This window comes from Rhamphochromis sp. 'chilingali', assembly GCF_963969265.1.
Source record: "Rhamphochromis sp. 'chilingali' genome assembly, chromosome: 5".
Taxonomy (NCBI): domain Eukaryota; kingdom Metazoa; phylum Chordata; class Actinopteri; order Cichliformes; family Cichlidae; genus Rhamphochromis; species Rhamphochromis sp. 'chilingali'.
Genome location: NC_137932.1, coordinates 19,041,211 through 19,057,582, shown reverse-complemented (window position 1 = coordinate 19,057,582; position 16,372 = coordinate 19,041,211). Strand labels below are relative to the sequence as shown.

The window sequence follows — 16,372 nt, the reverse complement described above, 5'->3', positions numbered from 1 at the left end:
TAACTGAACAAACAAAACTTAAGTATTTACTATCATTTCTATTCGTAATGACAAATTTACTAACATATTGGTTCTCTAAGAGATCAGTATAATGACTGAATTTACACGCTCAGTACGAAAGGGTGTAAAATTTAAGAAAATACCCCATGTTAGAATTTGATAATAGTAACACATCCCCTCTGCATTTAACAACAGTCTGTAAACATCTGGGAACTGAGGAGAACAGCTGGTGAACTTTTGGGGGAGGAATGAGTTCTCATACTTGTCTGATATCCGTTTCTAGCTGCACAACAATCTTAGGCCTTCTTTGTCATGTTTTTAGTTTCATGATGTGCCAAATGTTTTTAGTTGTCCTGGACTGCAGGGAGGCCACTTTATCACCAGGATTCTTCTGCTATGAAGCCATGCTGTTGTAGCTGCAGTATGAAGTTTAGCACTGTCTTGTTTAAATACGCAAGGCCTGTTGTCTGAATTGGAGCACATATTGCCCTAACATCTGTATATACCTTTCAGCATTGCTGATGCCTTTCCAGGTGTTTAAGCTGCTAATTCCATAGACACTAATGCACAGCCATACTATCAAAGATGCAGGCTTTTGACCTGAGTGCACATAACAAGCCAGCTGGTCCCTTTCCTCTTTAGTCTGGAGGTTGCAGTCTCCATGTTTTCCCAAACAATTTCAGATCTTGATTCATTGACAGAAGAACAGTTTTCCACTTTGCCTCAGACCATTTTAAATGAGCTTTGGCCCCCAGAAGCCAGAGGCATCTGGATGATCTTCACATATGACTTCTTCGCATGAAGGAGCTTTAACCTGCATTTGTGGATGGCACAATGAGCTGTAATCAAAATGATTTCTGGAAGTGTTCCTGAGCCCACGCAGTGCTTTTCACTACAGATTCATGCCTGTTTTTAATGCAGTGCTGTTTGAGGGCTCAGAGGTCACAGGCATCCAATGATTGATTTTCAGCCTATTCCCTTATGTACAGAAATTTCTTCAGATTCTCAGAATCATTTGATGAATCATGTAAAGTAGATCCCGAGATAGTCAAAGTTGCAATTTTATATCATTCTTGTTCCACAATTTGTAGGTGCTGGGTTTTTTGTTTTTTCAGATTTTTGAACTTCTGCCCACTTTTACTTCTGAGAAACTCTGAGAACTCTACTCTGAGATGCAATTTTATACCCAATCATGGTGCTGACCTGTTACCAGTTAACCTTTTTTGTTGTAAAATGTTCCTCCAGCTGTTTCCTTTTAGTACCTCTTACTGTTCCAGCCTCCTTTTTTCCTTGATTTCATATTTTATCTAAATGTTCTATACTACATCGTGCTTAATCATCATGTACTGTGACATAAAACTCTTTAAAGTAATCATTATCGACATTGTCAGTAAATCAGTTGTCTCGTGCTGTTTTGTCCTCAGGTAACCGAGGAGAAAGGGGTTTCAAGGGAGAGAAGGGTGAACGGGGTGAGCGAGGAGACAGACCAGGTGAGAAAATGATGGCCAAGTCCAGTCCACAGTGTGCAAGGGACAATGTGTTATTTAGCGGTTTGTAGCTAATATTAAATAACCTAAAATGTTATATGTAATATCATTCTGCCTGTTTGTACCAACTCAAGTAGTATAGCTGCAAAGAACCAATCCATACAGGTTCATTTTATCCTGATTTGTATAGTTTTTAAATGCATTTATAATATTTTTTGCACACTATCATACCAGTTTTACAAAAACATTATACTCCTTCTGTTCTTCTACTCTCCTTCTTGATGAACAACTATGAGAATAACAAAAGTTGCAGACCTGCAACCGTTTTATTTGGCCCCAAAATAATAACATCCTTTAAGTGATTCCAAGTTCCTCTCTTTTTTTCAGTAAGTTTCATTAATGTCTTATTGGCAGCAGTAACTGCAGCTTCAAAGTTATTAGATGACCACACATGCATGCAGGCAAACTACTACAGAAACAGTAAAAAAGGGAACATGGTCTGCTAAAAGATTCAACAGGCAAATTAAGTGTTTTATAGACATCACTGTGGACAGAATATTAGATGTACAGTAATCTACCCACTAATTAGTAGCATAACAAACTGCAGATTATTCCAATGAGACTTTTTTTCCACCATCTAATCCAGCAAAGTGTTTTTGGTTGCTTTGTTTTTAAATTAAGCACTTTACTTACTTTGATTTATATTCCTGTTGTTATGTTGATTAGCACGGTGGTTAGCACTGTTGCCGCACAGCAAGAAGGTCCTGAGTTCAATTCCACCATCAGGCCGGGGTCTTTCTGTGTGGAGTTTGCATGTTCTCCCCGTGTTTGCGTGGGTTCCCTCCGGGTACTCCGGCTTCCTCCCACCGTCCAAAAGACATGCAGCTTGTGGGGATAGGTTAATTGGATAATCCAAATTGCCACTAGGTGTGAATGTGTGAGTGAATGTGAATGGTCGTCTGTCCTTGTGTGTTAGCCCTGCTACAGACTGGCAACCTGTCCAGGGTGTACCCTGCCTCTCGCCCTATGACAGCTGGGATAGCCTCCAGCGCCCCCCGCGACCCTGATAAGCGGAAGCGAATGGATGGATGTTGATTACTTGTAATTTAACCAAACTTTCAGACACAGAAATCAACAAGGTCAGTATGAAGCTGTAAGCCTTGACCAAGATCGATTCCCTCACCATGCATGCTGAAGGATATCTGGATGGTAGCAGTGCCCAACTGAGCTGATTCTATCCATATTTAACCTTTAAATGGTAAAATGGTAAATGGCCTGCATTTGTATAGCGCTTTACACTACATTCACCCATTCACACACTGGTGATGGCAAGCTACATTGTAGCCCACAGCTGCCCTGGGGCGCACTGACAGAGGCGAGGCTGCCGGACACTGGCGCCACCGGGCCCTCTGACCACCACCAGTAGGCAAACATGGGGTTAGTATCTTGCCCAAGGATATTTGGCTTGGAGCAGCCTGGGATTGAACCACCGACTTTCTGGTTAGTGGCTGACCTGAAGATAAACAGACAGAGTTGTTCTATAATAATAATAATATAATTTTATTACAAATAATATAGTTTTATTACAAATGACTTAAAGAGCCGGCAACGCCGTTTTACCAATAATGCCAAAGAAACAAAGAAAACACTGGCAGCAACAAAAGAAAAAGCTACCAAACAAATAAGGGAGACACTTCCAGGGCCCACAAGCCCATCTACTCACTAGGAGGCTGTCTGTCCAAAACCTAGCAGAAACTGCATCGCACCACAGAGGGGAAAAACCCATCTTTCTCACAGCTCATCCCCAGCTTAAATAGCCTCAGAGGTGATTGCTGACTGGATTCAGGTGGCAAACGAGGCTTATCAAAAACAGCTGTCCTGGGGAGAGAGAGGAGAGTGAGAGAGACAGAGAGGGTAGGAGTGGCAAGAGAGGAGGAGGCGGAGAGAGTGGGCAAACACCCCACCCACACACACACTCCCACAGCCTCACAGGATGTAACAGCTACATATGGGGATCATTAGGTGATTCCAACCAGTATGTTGGTTCAAGAAGTGATCACAAATAGAAGGCCTAAGCAAGTTTTGCATTTACAGAAATGTTTAGCAAACTTCTGAATTATTTCATTTTTGTAAGAATGTACTTTGAATATTGTAATGTATCATTTCAAATGTTGTACGTGTTTCACAGTCACAGGAATGAAAGTCTGAGTACCTCACATCTATCGGTGCGTGTGATCCAAAATCAACCATAAATTATGACGTGATAACTTTATGGCTTTCATTCATCTTTGGTTCATTTGATATCAATCACATAGAGCTGAACATGGTTTCAAAGGCTGGTAGGTGTGCATTTGTTTTTAATGTAATCTCACAGTGTACATCAAAAGGATTTCAAAATAAGTATAAGTCCTGTGGCGGTAACCTGAACTCGAATGCAAAACCACAAAGTAGAAAGAAAAAGGTCATTACATCTTTTTTCCATGCTTGTATTTTTCTTTCTTTTTTGCATCACCATGACTGTTCTGCATGTGCTGAGTGATGGGGTGGTGTTCATGTCAAATAATCCTGATCCCTTGACCACATGAATGCAGTTTCTGCCCATTACAGAGCCGTCAAAGATCAGTTCTTTCCTCACGTCATTTACGCGACGCGGATGTTTGATGTTTCAGAGAAGAAAAGACAGACTGAGCCCACATGCTGTTGGCTGTTAGAAATTTCAAATCATAACGTCGTTTGTATTTCTGTCACAACCGACTTATTGTTGGATGCGTGACTTCAATTGTTTTACACTTTAAAGCAAACAGTTCATACCTGTGTAATCACTTTCCAGAACAAGCAAAAGTTTGTGAGGAATTAGTGGGAAAACGGAGCGTTAGTCCACATGTGTTGGGTATTACCATAAAATGAACCTGCTGAAGAGGATGTTATGTCACTGACAGAATCAAATGCTTTCCTCGAAGCATGAGTGATTGTCTCTGAGTGAAAAAGAACAAATGGAGTCCAGATTGTATGTATTTCCAACAAAATCTTATGTCCAAGAAGACAGATGAGATTTTTTTTTTCTACTGTATCTGAACAAAACAAATAAAAAGAGTAATGAGGCATGCCAGAAAGAAAAAAGGTAAAGAAAAGAAACAACTACTAGAAAAATAATAAACACATTAATTTAGTCTTGTACTGATGTTATATGAACAACATTCTCATGTATCTTGCTATTTATATAATGCACTGCGCCAGTCTTCCTGATTTTTGTAGTTAATTTTTTGTTTCTACTATATTTGTGAATGCAATGGTAATTTATCCAAATCCTGCATACTGCTGGGTGTTGACTGCATTGTTTACTCCTCATGCCAGCACCGTTGAACACATGCTGTGTTGTAATTGTTGTTTTGCCCATTAGGCTTTAATTTTTTTTTCTTTCTTGGTTGATTGACTACATTTAATTAGCATTGATTACATAAAGACATTGCATAAAGATCTCTTAGATTTACTGGGTTAATTAGGCTACATGCATAGATCCCAAACTTTGCCCAAAAAAATGCCAGTGGGTTCTTGCAAATTCACAAACGTCTGGATTTAATAACCTCTTAATCAACAGGCTTTAAAAACAGTTTTTTATCTTGTATGTATTGCTAGTATTGCATCCTAGCACAAAGTATTTGATTTTTTACCTATGTTGTAAATATTTTTGTGATCAGTTGATGGTAGTTGTGCTTATGTTTAAGACAATGTCCAGCTCAAATTGGTCTTACAACAGTTTGCTGTTGTCTACTTATTTCTGAACATGGAATTCCCTGTGTACCATCCATTTTTTGCAAGACGATTCATCTTTCCATCTCACATGTAGTGATTCGTGGCCATGTGCACAAAATTGTGGAGCAATTAATGTTGCTGCTGACACTAAATGTTTTTCATACTTGATTAATTTTTGTTTTGTTTTTTTAAATTTTGATCATTTTTAATTTAAAATTTTATTCATTAGAAATACATGGTTTCATTAGTTGGTAAATAGTAGATGGACTGATTGTTATACAGCACTTTTCTGTTGTACTGGAGTCCTCAAAGTGCTTTAGGATAGATACATTAGGTTTGAGCAATAAAAACAATTTGATTATGGTAAGGGTAGAAAGGTTTAGACATTAAATCTACTGTTATGTTTACAAAAAGATCTTTAGGTTAAAATATGTCAGCTTTTTTTCCCCCATAACTTTTAACCAACTTTTTCTTAGTTAGTTAGCTGCCTCTTAACTGGCAATGACAGTCGCTCTATGAGCTGGCTGAAAATACGCCCCCAATGTAACATGAAAGAAAATGACAATTTTAAAAGGTATAGCACATTTTAAAAGGAAGGATATAAAGGAGTTTGGTTGTTTTTGCATTTTAGTGTAAAGCTACTTATTTTTAGATGTACTAAAGAAAATGTAAAATCTTGGTCTCTGTTTGATTGCTTGGTTTACACACTGTAAACTAGTGTTGAAAACAAACATTTTCAATACTGTTTTCTATGAATCTAAGTTCTACTGAAACCGATTATCATAAATAGAAATTTCTCACTTGTTTTGATTTTCAGTATTGAGGCAGTGAAAATGCCAAACATTTGCCTGTTACAAATCCTTTGAGATATTTTCCTATGGGCATGTAACATGTAACAAAATGTTCTTTTCATGTAGAGGTCATTGCCAACATTGATGTAATGTTTTTTTCTTGACCTCACATATTACAACAGCCATAAAATCTGGCAGTTTGACAGCTGACCTCAGGACTCCAGCATTAAGTGTAGTTGTTTTATTGTTTGTTTTTCCTGTGCACATCAGCAGGTACAGAGATCCAAACATTAACGAGTTCAGATTTCTGACTCAGAAACGAGAAATTTGTGTGTGTCCTGGGACTTGAGCTCATGAGAAACCATGTAGTTGAATGTGAAAATCAACATGAAGGAAAGTTTTCATTTCTCGTCAGTGTGGCCTTCCAGTGTCAAGAAATGAGATAATCCAATATCAGAATGTACTTCTCCATCTAAAGCAATGGACAGTGCATAAGAGAGGCAAAGAAGAGAGTACAGGAAGGGTGGAGCGGGTGAGGAAACGATCAGCAAGAGTGAAAGGGATGTTTTACAAAAAAGATAAAGTTAGAGAGGCAAAGTTGAGAGGGTTTGAGTGATATTGGACATACTGGACAGAGGATGTTGAATATGGAGCTGGCAGGCAGAAGGAAACCAGTAAGGCCACAAAGAAGCATCAAGGAGGTATTGAAGGAGGACGTGCAGAGGGTTGGTGTGACAGGATGCAAGTAACAGGGTGAGCTAGAGGCAAATGATTAGCTGTGGTGACCCCTGAAGGGAGCAGCTGAAAGAAGATGTTATGAACAGGATCTAGTTAGCTGCTGTCTTGGAGCCATGTAGTTCGATCCAGTACAGATTCTTCCTGCCTGCCAGAAAAACATTAGTAATACTCTATCACTCCATGTTCTGGCCTTCATGTTGTGGTTGCTGCAGCTTATCTGGCCTCAGAGGCTTGAACCACTTGGAAGGCCCCCAGCAGTTGAAGCTCATTTGACTAGTATTCACTGAACAGAAACAGTCATTATATCTCTCAAAGCTCATTTTAATTTCCTTACTTTTACAGAAGCAGTACATGATTTATGTCCAGATTAGATCGCCTCTGTTTTATGATGAATCATTTTGCTGGCTGTCAAAAGTGAATGTAAGACAGAAGCTGTTAGGCTGTACCAATGGCATAAGTTAGAAACCAGGATATTGACCTTTGGTTTAATTACTTTAAGGAATTTGAGAAGTGACTTTTGTCTCTGTGAGCATGTGTCAGTAGAAAAAGTCATTACTTATACAAAGTTGAGGGCTTAGTGGGAAACACATTTCAGAGGACTTTTGTCCACCAACCTGTTTCCACATATTCTGATCCAAAATGTAATTAGTGGTTATGCTGACATGTTATTATATCTAGACTACCCCACTTTTTATTTCACCAAATAATGTATTGCCCCTAGTTACTTTGGCTAAACCTGTCAACCTTTCTGTCCTTGTATTGCTCAAAATTCCTAATGACTTAACAACATGTCCTCAGTGTCAGGCAAATATTTGCTTCTTATTTCTAGTCTACAACCATTAACTTTATAATTTCAACAACCATCTGTGGCATATTTTTTGTATATTTTTTACAGCCAACTAGCTATTTGAGCTAACACTCAAAATGCTAGTATAGCATCTGGCTGACTCATTTTAAAACAAACTGGAAAGGTTGCAAAGCTGTCTACATGAGTCATAAAAACAAAATGATATAGACCAAAGCATACAAGTAACAGATGTTATCTGTTATCCTATTCAAAGTGTTTGAATATTTAACTTAGTACTGAGTTCCGTGAACAGGACACACACTAGGCTAAATTGTTAGCATGTTTGTTTGGATGATTCAAACAAACTAGTGAAAGTCAGATTAATCACGTTTCTCAAAGTTTAGTCTCAGAGCTGCCTTTTGACATTTGTGTATTCAATTTTGTTTTTGGGTTCAAAAAGACAACCCCTAACTCCTAGGCTCTTACATACTTTAAATCCTCTGAACACAGCTCTTATTATTGTACAAAATATGAGCACATCTTAATGACCAGTTTTAGCTGAAAGGGTACTATCACCAGTAGATAAACAATGAGTGTGATTACAAATGATTAGGTGAGCATTTTTGAGGGAAGTGGTTAATGTGCAGTCAGGTCTTGTTTTTGTTTGAAAGCATGTCCAACTCTTGCCGTTTCAGAGGCTGCAGTGTTATTCACTGAATGTTATTCATGCATTGCCTAAATTGTACCAATTTTTTTGTAACCCAAAGCACACACATGACGTTGTTCAACTGAGTTCAGCTGTCCAGCTCTCCATAGACTGAGATATAAATCCCTGTGAAGCTTTGTTGTATGGCTGAGATTAGTCTACATGTGGTACCTCTGGAGCGTTTCCTTTCCTTTATCTTCTCCCCAGTCTCTCATTTTCTCTATGGGGATTCTCAAGCTCTTCGAAAGAAACTAATAAAGAGCTGAAACAGATGAACATTAGTGATACTCTATCACCCCATAGAGTATAGTAAGAGAAGGATGTAAGAAGATCATTTTCCATGTCTCTGGTTTTTTCATGCATGCATGCAAAGCTAAAAATGATGCAGCATTTAAGACTTGAGTTACTTAACCTGTCGGCCTTGCTTCATTAACATGCAGTTATTAAAGGAAATGACACATTCCACAAATCGAATTTCCCAGAGGAACCCACCCGAGGGATTAATAAAGTTCTATCTTATCTTAAATGTCATTGGCTGTTCTTGGTATCAGGACACTCTCATACTGTCAAATGAGCTGGAAAAGTTCCTGTAAGTTGTGGATGATGTTGTATTATGTCATATAGTAAGAAAAGATATACTTTCCATTAGCATGTGATTTAAGTTTTCCTTTCCAAAATAGGCATAGAAATGTAATATTTAGCAGACTGCATGCTGGGTGTCATTGCTTCAGATTTTGGCTGAGAAGAGCTTTAGGATATATAGTAAACTGGCTGTTTAGAGAAGTACTAAACAGTCACAAGGGCTATTAATCAATGTGATCATTTTTATATGCATGGCAATAGCAAAAATTATATTGTGTTATTGTTTGATGAGTGAACATAACTGTTTCAAGTAATTCAAATGCTTGACCCTAGCTGAAAACGAAACATGTGGTGCTCTACTCTTAACAGTTTGTGGGGTAGAGTTGCCTGAAAAAACCTCCTGCAGTACAAAAGTACAACAGAAGGTTGAAATAATATTTAATTTCTGGTTTGAATTTGCTGGTTCTCAGGAGAGAATATCATACAGTGCAGCAGTTATGACAATATAATAATACAGCAGATATTAAATTATGATGGGCTAGTGAGTGCAAAATACTTGACTGTAATGAGAGTTAAATGGTACACAGTTAAAATGTATGATGGTCTGATGAGACTAATATCCTGTCTATATAATGTGTCTGGCTTTACTCTGCGGCACTTTGTCTTAACAGTGATGAGCAGTTCAGAAAAGTGTAGCTGCGAGTGTGTGTTTACCTCTTCTTCTTCTTATTTCCTCTCTGCCCTCTGAAAGGTGATAAATCAAATCAATCACATGAGAACAGCTGCTGCATACTTTGAGGAATACCAGATGAACTGCAGAGCCATGAAGCTTCTGCTAAAACAAACACACTCATTTACACACACACTTGTTCTGTAAGCTCTTACATGCAAGTTTGTGGACATGGCACCCCTGAGCAAGGCTTTCCAACCCTAAATCCATGAAAATGGGGCATCTCTAGTACTTTTATTTACATGCATTCCTAGAGGTTTACAAATTTAAAAACTAACCAGCTTCCTTCAAAAAAGGATGATCCTAAAATTCCGCCCTGTGATAGCTTACACTCCAGGGCCCTGCGACCATATTTCAACCTTTAGATTTTTATTATATTACAGGAGCCAAAATACTCTGTCAAACCAGAACAACAACAATAATACAGAGATGGTTGTTGTGTTCACCTATGTGAGGAATCTTTTACAGAGACTGTGTATAAAAGAATGTCATAAAGTGTAGTCGCAGTGTTAGGTTACGTTTTGAAGCTTTAACATGAATGTTTTGCCTAATTCTCTGTTAGGTTTTTTTGGGGAGCCAGAAGTTACCATGTTTGAACCAGAGCATTGCTGTATCCATTGACCTTATGGGTGCAAGCATATCTGCTAAGTAGTGTAAAGTAAGGACTAATAAAATGCTAAAAGTTTTTGCATCAAAACCGAAGTACAAACATGATCGACATTTGACAGATAAACAAATTAAAATACTTCAAAAGCAACAAATAGCAGAAACAAAGTGGAGCCATCTCAATCAGTAACTTAAAGCTCCCAGTGTTGCCTTAATCCTCAGTCAAATTTACCACACCCCTACCTTTATAGTTTTTTTTAACAATGTTATAAAAATGTTTTGACTATGCAAAACTCTTAGCCTGTTAGCAATCTACTTTAATTCATCCCTTTGTCTCCTTTTTTACTTCTCATCTTTGATGTCCACTTACAGTTTCTATCTCTCCTTTTATTTATTCACTCACTTTCCCTCCTTTCCTCAGTATTTTTAAGCAGCTGTTAGTCTTTAGTGCTCAAATAAGCTAAACTGGATAAATGCTTGCAGATGCATACTGTGAAGTTCCAAAGTAGGAAGTTATGAATTTCAAAACCCTTCAATGGATTCGCTTCACATCCGTGAGATTGTTGCCATATTATAGGCTTTACAATCACAGAAAACAGTATATTCAGAAAGAAACATACGTCAAAATTTTTAAAGAGGGTTCACAAAAGAACACAAAAAGTTTCCAGGGTATTTTTATTTATTGTTCTTCTTAAATCAGAGTGTTTTTCTGTGGTTTATGGAATTTTTATTTTTCAGCATGTCAAAAAAAAAACCATTCATCTCAGTTTGTTTTCATATTGATGTGATTCACAGAGCTTCATTAAACTTATAAACACAATGAATGAGTCCCTCCAAAAATGAGCGAGGGCCTTTATTGTTGTCTTTTTGGCATAAATAACAATGGAATGCTTATAAACACTCTGCAAACACACTAAATAGTTGCAGCAAAATGTAGGAATCCCTCTGCCAATGCATTTGTGTATCTGGATACAAAGCTTCTGTTTTGTGTGTTTGGTTTTCAGTGGAGGAGACCTTGGTACGGTTGGTGAATGGGTCAGGTCTTCACGAAGGCCGTGTGGAAGTTTTCCATGAACATCGCTGGGGAACCGTGTGCGATGATGTCTGGGATAAAAAGGATGGAGATGTAGTCTGCAGGATGCTGGGATACCAAGGAGCAACTGAGGTTCATAAGACTGGACGCTTCGGGCAGGGTGCGTAACACTCTTATTTCATTGGTGTGTTTGGTGCAAACCTTGCTGTCATTCAGTTCATGTAACACTTACGTGCGTTTATTCAACCTCATATTGTGCCAAAGGATGTAATAGGTCGACTTGGTCCACCATGTCAGTGTTGACAGAAACACCAAATAGGTGGCCATATTTTTTGGCTGTGGCTTGTGTAGAAGGTTAGGCCATGCATTAATTAGTAAAACAGTATGCCAGTTGAAACTAAAATTTCCAATTTTACATCTTCCAGTTTTATATGTATTTATGACATTATGACACCAAAATGTCAAATCTGAATGGTGAAAGATATGTTCCAGAATAATCTGTAAAAGCAGGCTCAGACCACCCCTGGTAAAAACTTTGAATCTATTCATAAACTTCCAAGTGATCCTTTAAATGAAAAAAACAACAACAAGGATATAACCTCCTTCGCAGAGGTAACATAAACAAGATCCTCTTCCTTTTAGCCTTGAATTTCCCAGGAGATTTTGTATTCAGAATAGTATAGTAGGCCTTATAGAAAACCAAACAGAACTGCAAAGGATTTATTAATTTGTACTCACTACATTGCTCAATCAGCATTTACTGTATAATGATTTAAAAGGAGCAGTTTACTGTTGCATGTTGACCATCCTTTACATCAGTGGTGTGATGTGACAAGACGCACTGGTGGGCCTTGAGAAAAGCCAAGATTTGCTTTGGCCATATGCTATTATTGCATTCAATGAATTCATTCATTTAATGCAGCTACACTTGCAAGGTGGGAATTATGAGACTGCAACTCATCAAAGGCCCCTTTTGACAGAAATATGTTTAACAAAGGAGGAAACACATTACTTTCTTACATGTATGAGTCAAAGAGTCAGGAAAAGGTGGCTAATGCTATAATGGTGCCAAGCCAGCTGAGGAGGTCTTGAAAACCAAACATCCCTTTGGAGAGAAACTTGGTTCATTTCAATAGTGTTTGGATCTGAACCAGAGGCAGCAAAACTGCTGGACCGAGTTTAAGTCCTTTAAGAAGATGGGGGTGGGATATGTGTTAGTGCATTCACCGTCAAATACAAATAAAAAAAAGAATTGAGAATGATTTGAATCCAGGTGGGGTTTTTATATCAGATTAAATCAAATCATAACGTTGACACAGTATCCTGCAGTGGACCAGCGAACACATTCAAAGTCTTAAGGCAACAGAATAAACTGGAAATGTAGCTTTATTTAAATAGATGGAAAATCAAAAATTAAATAAAATATAAGTCAATAGAGGAATCCAATAATTCAGGCAGAGAAGACACAAGAACCAAAAACAGACACTGTGACGATGACTCAGGGGAAGACACTGCTTATATACACACAAGAAAGCATTTAGGGGAAGTGAACACTGCTGCTGTGCTATTGCTGCAGCAATGAGGCTGAACAGCATTGCCAAAATCAACACTTCCTTTCAGAGGACTTAGACTTAGGGGTAGCAGGATCTGGCAAGCAGGTGGCTGTCATTGTAGTAGGTGGGTGACTAGCAGGTTGCACAAATGCACAGTCTTATTTTAAACTGGTGGAAAAACTCTATATAGAATGAGGAAGACATCGTATACACACAAGAGGGCAATTAAAAGAACTGAACACAAGGGGGCAAATGAGGCACATTTAAACAGAATCTAGGTAACTAGACAAGGTAAAAAAAAAAAAAAACTATATACAAACCACAAAAGACAAAGAAGTACCAAAATGAAGCAGGACATAACATAAATGAAGACTTAATGAGAAACAAAGAGACACTGAGGGTGGCCATACTAAACTGAGTCACAGAGAAGTACATACAAATCAATAATTAAGATGTAAAGAGAACCCACATTACACATGTAACCAGAACTTAAAAACTAAAGTCCTAAATGATAACCAAAAATACAAAACTCAATGAACCATAAACTTTGCAAAAGTCAAAACATTGGCTCAGAGACTCAGGACCATGACACTATTAACCACTGGAATTTTAGTACAAGGGCATCACATTGTTGTTGTTTTTTTCTTGTCTTTTCATCACAGCTTTATTGTTGTCATGTGGTAAAGCAGTGCTCATGTTTCAGGAAATGTTAGAATTTCCACAAAATGCATGTTTGGTTTCAGCTCTTCTGCCAAAGTGTCTTTAATGGGTTTTGGTTTGCCACCATCAGCATGTAAGTGTGAGTGAGTGCTGGGGTGAATTAGAAGCACATTATAAACCATTTTGTGTCAAAACACCCATATATCAATGGGTCAAAACCTTATGGCATTATGTTTGTTGGTTACTTGCATGCTACTGCCAAAACAGCTTAGATTTACCAAGGCATGGACTCAGCAAGACCTCTGAAGGCAAACTGTGGGATCTGGCACCAAGTCAGGCTGTTCCCATTTGAACCAGTTAGAGAGTGATATTATACCCCTCTCGTCAAACTGACAAGTCATTAATTATTCATGAGCTCCGGAAGTAGGAAGTAATTAAGTAATAAAAATATGATATTGATAAAAATATGATATTCATAAAAATATGATATTCATAAAAATATAATTGATTATTTAGAAAGTTTCTTATATATCAAAAAATAGCATTCTTTTATTTCTTTAAGCAATTAAATTTTTATTTTTATTTTTTTATGCTCAAAAAACGCCATCTGGTGGCGGGTCAGTGTGTGTGTGTGTGTGTGTGTGTGTGTGTGTGTGTGCGCGCGTGCGCGCCCGAGGCTGTGTGTCTGGGCGCGCGGGGGCGCGCCCGTGTCTCCGGACCGTGCTCTCTCGGGCTCCGTGCTCATGTGTTTAAAAATGTATTAAACCATATTAAAATTGTTTAGTTAAACTTGTGCTTTTGTAACGTTCAGTATGGCCACAAACACATGCTGCATGCCTTGGGGAAAACTTTATTTCGATTTATATGCATTTGTAGATTTAGAATAAAACTCATACTCAGAAAAAACTCGCGATCCCCTAACCCTAACCCTCCTTAGAAACATAAGCAGGGAAAACTCCTTAAAAAACCCTCCGCGTTTTCTCCAAAACCCTACAATAACTTGTTAGCTACTCCTCTATTCCCAAAACCTTATATTCGATAACAGGGAAAATCCTGAAAAAATCCTTAGTCTTTTTTCTCAAATTCAGCGCCCCGCGGCTCCCTTCATGCTCAGCCAAACAAAGCCAAAACTCCTTTTAAAAATTTCTCCGCGATTTCTCCAAAACCCCTAGAATAACTTGTTAGCTACCCCTCTATTCCCAAAAACCTTATATTCGATAACAGGGAAAATCCTTATTCTTTTTTCCTTCAAAAATGTCCCTCTTACTAGCAAGCTCTAAAATTCAACGCACACTCTAAGTTCTACCTCGCTCTTAATCTCCGATCCACAACTTCTTGCAGAGCACAATTTTTTCCTGCTTGTTCGCTCCCCGCTCTGCTCCCGAATGCGCTGCTTACCTCGTTTGAAAATTCCCCCCTTAGACCAACTCCGCCTCACTGCGCCCCGCTGCCAATCACATAACCCTTGCACCGCTCCCTTCGCACCCCGGTTAGCCAATCCGCTCCAGGCTCGATTTACCTTCTCAGCCATAGGTTAATTCACTTACTGGCATTCAGGATAAATAATCTAACATTTCAGCTTAAATTTAACTGTTTTTTTCTCTCTCAGAAAAAACAAGCAAGTTTTCTCTTTTTTCACAAAGAAGCATGGCCGTGAGACCTACCAACCTAACGGTGCTTTCTCAAACTCCTGTAAACTGCTACAGAGCTTCCGCCACGGCGTCTGAACTCAGAAGACTACATCTCTGCAGAGTGCAGCCAACAGCAGCGGCCAACCGTTTGGAGCAAAGATTCAGCCTCAACAATGGCAGGTTTTGGGGTTATGCCTTCAGCCTACCACAGAGTGAAATCTTTTTCTATCAGCTCAAAGCCGGTGAAAGTTTTGGTCCGCTAACACCGCGAATCGCTTTTACTAGCTCTGACTGGGCGGTTATTACACTCATTACCACCCCTGAAATAGAGAGAAGCGTGCGGGAAACCAGCTCTCAGCAACCGCGAACCAGAGACCAGCAAACACAGACGCATCGGGTTTTCAAAGAGGAATACTCGTTCCCTCCATTCACCCAAGAACACAAACGACTCCGGAATGAAAACACGGTGACCAAAACCGTCACATACACCCAGTGGGAGACCAAGAGCACTCCATTTTGCAGATGGGTATGTAGAGTTAGTCGACAAACATGCGAGCAAGCTTGCACAGATGATTTTGTGATCGACCTTACAAACTCCCAGTCCGGGGTTTTCAGCACATTGCTTCGGATTCCGACTCAGCACTGGCTCAACATGATGGCCGAGAACAATGCGACAATATTAAACCTGTTCAAAATGAGTAAAAGTACAACTGAGCTGGTGATGGTTGGAAATAACCCGCCACGGTCAACATACCCCCACCCCCACTTCCGGTCCCCCCTTACCCCGCCTTCTCCTAACCCTAACCCTTAAAAACCGCAATCGCTCTCTCATCCACTACTTAAAACAACCATGACTAACCACAGCTTTGGACCCCTCAGCTCTCTATCTCCATCATCCCTCCGACCATCAGCTGCTTCTACACCACCACCCAGCCCGCCAATGGATCTCGCTACACCGCCACCCACTCCGCCAATCGACCTGGCTACACCGCCACCCACTCCGCCAATCGATCTGGCTACTCCGCCATCCAGTCCGTTGATCGAGAGCCCGCATCAGGCCTCAGCGTCTCCGGCCGCTATGCCTCCACCCCCGCCCTCATCACCGCAAGGATGGAACTCGCCCAGCCATCCACAACTAGCGGCTTTCGGGTGGCAATCACCGGAGCAGAGCCCCTCAAGCACCGCAATCTCCGGTGCATCGCTGTGGGCCTTGGGCGACCCTGTGTGCCGGGCTCTTTTCCGAGAGTCTGAAGACAACGAGCCTTCGCCCGCGGACAACGATGAGGCCGCGACTCTACTCCCTACTGCTGTTTTT

At 39.5% G+C, this 16,372-nt stretch overlaps 1 protein-coding gene across 1 annotated transcript in view; it reads left to right on the top strand.

Moving 5' to 3' along the window:
* Nucleotides 1–16,372, top strand: part of scara5 (scavenger receptor class A, member 5 (putative)) — a 119,555-nt gene that overhangs the window by 74,729 nt on the left and 28,454 nt on the right. The window contains exons 10-11 of the mRNA XM_080881903.1: nt 1,425–1,490; nt 11,185–11,373. Coding sequence (XP_080738029.1) covers nt 1,425–1,490; nt 11,185–11,373 — 255 coding nt within the window. The remainder of the gene's footprint in view (nt 1–1,424; nt 1,491–11,184; nt 11,374–16,372) is intronic.